Here is a 1,743-nt window from a genome sequence, read left to right as displayed (position 1 = left end):
CTCTATTGTGGAAACATATTTAATGTGAGGATTGTAGGACATCTTCTCCTTCTTAAAATCGAGTCCTTCTCTACCACTTTCCTTGTTCTTGTGCATGAAAATGATTGCGTCAGAGGACCTGGTCCACTTTAGAGCTTTATCGAGATCGAACTTTACCCTCCTCAACTCTTTTTTCAGTCGCTCATTTTTCTTAATCTTTGCAGTTAGACTTAGTTTCACTTTCTTGATTTTATTTTCAAGCTCCTCTAGAGCCAAAACTGGCTTCATTCTTTCCCTGAGAGGAAGTTGCCATGCTCCTTATCGTTTGACTTTCCAACATAATGTTTTGTTGATTAGTCTCATTGATTGTTTCTTCATATTCCCAGTGGAGACTAACAGGTCATCTCTTTCTTGTTCCACTTCACCGATCTCATCATTCAGTTCACCTTTTTCAGTACTGAGAGTGTGATACGCATCAATTAACACACTTGATAGTGATATGAGTTTGTTATGAGAATACACTTTCAAATTTTTCTTGACTTCATGAAAGTTTACCTCTCACTTCTCATAATCATTATCTATCTCTGATTCAACCATAAGTGCGAAGATTGACTCATATTTGGTTGCTTCATTTTCTATGGCCACCATTGACGTAGTTCCTTGGTCATTTTCATCTTCACATCCACTGGAGGAACCCTTCCCCCCCCCCCCATGCTGTAAACACTTGCTTTACTATCTCATCAGTGGACTTTTTTCTTCTGAATTTTCTGTCGGGAACCTGATTCCTCCTCACAATTTTGTCACAGTTGTCCTACTTGTTCTGAAGGCACTATTTAACAAAGTGATCAGATCTTCCACATGTGGCAGCAGTTGTCATTTCCCTTGAAATTTCTGCTGAAACTTTCTATCTTCCGGATCCCACTAATTCTTCGGATTATCTTATGAAAACTTCATGTAAGATAAGCCATTTTAAACTCATCATCACTTGAATCTTCTTCTTGGGCTTCATGGATGGCATTTACCTTGCTGTCCCAAGAATCAGGTAAAACACCAAGCAACTTCCTCACCCGCTTCGTGTAGTTGATGACTTCTCCTAAAGAGTTGAGCTCATTGATTATAGAGGTAAACCTGGTGTGCATATCATGAATAGATTCATCCGCTTTCATTTTGAACAGCTCATACTCTATGGTGAGAATGTCGATTTTGGAGTTCTTTACCTACGTTGTCCCTTTGTGAGCAGTTTGGAGAGCTTCCCAAATCTCCTTAGCAGTTGTGTATGAAGAGATTCGATTGTACTCATCTGCTCCTATACCACAAACAAGAATCTTCTTTGCTTTATAGTTCTTCTGCACACCCTTCATGTCTGCCTCAGTGTATTCCTTCCTTGTTTTAGGAGTGGTTGCTGAACCAGTTTCATCTTTGTTTACAGGGACATGAGGACCATCACAAATGATGTCCCATAGCTCTGAGTCTTCAGTCATAATGAAGTCATGCATCCTAGCCTTCCACCACCCATAATATTTTTCGCTGAATTTGGGAGGTCTGGTGGATGATTGACCTTCTTCCAAGTTTGGTACGCTTATCGTCGCATTATTTCTAGGTGTTAACCTTTAGAAAGCACCTGCTTTGATACCAATTATTATAAGCTATGCGTTCCCCAAACAGTATATGGAGAGGCCTGGCTGTCTACCAGTTCTCTCAGACAGTGCAGATATAAATAATATAAGATTTTATCGTGGAAAACTCCTTGCTCAAAGGATTAAA

At 39.7% G+C, this 1,743-nt stretch overlaps 1 protein-coding gene across 1 annotated transcript; it reads right to left on the bottom strand.

Moving 5' to 3' along the window:
- Positions 1-929: 929 nt before the first annotated feature.
- Positions 930-1,460, bottom strand: LOC132029484 (uncharacterized). Its single transcript, XM_059418731.1, has 2 exons — positions 1,201-1,460; positions 930-1,107 (listed from the first exon to the last, which is right to left on the bottom strand). Exons 1-2 carry the CDS (start codon positions 1,458-1,460, stop codon positions 930-932), a joined length of 438 nt encoding a protein of 145 aa, XP_059274714.1.
- Positions 1,461-1,743: the final 283 nt, after the last annotated feature.

Source organism: Lycium ferocissimum, chromosome 9, assembly GCF_029784015.1.
Source record: "Lycium ferocissimum isolate CSIRO_LF1 chromosome 9, AGI_CSIRO_Lferr_CH_V1, whole genome shotgun sequence".
Lineage (NCBI taxonomy): Eukaryota > Viridiplantae > Streptophyta > Magnoliopsida > Solanales > Solanaceae > Lycium > Lycium ferocissimum.
This window is presented reverse-complemented; position numbering and strand designations above follow the sequence as displayed.

Excerpts from the sequence above, each read along its gene's own strand:
- LOC132029484 (XM_059418731.1), bottom strand. The coding sequence starts at position 1,460 with ATGACTGAAGACTCAGAGCTATGGGACATCATTTGTGATGGTCCTCAT. Across the intron at positions 1,108-1,200 it reads ACTGCTCACAAAGGGACAAC|GTTTACCTCTATAATCAATG; the intron begins GTAGGTAAAGAA and ends TATGCACACCAG.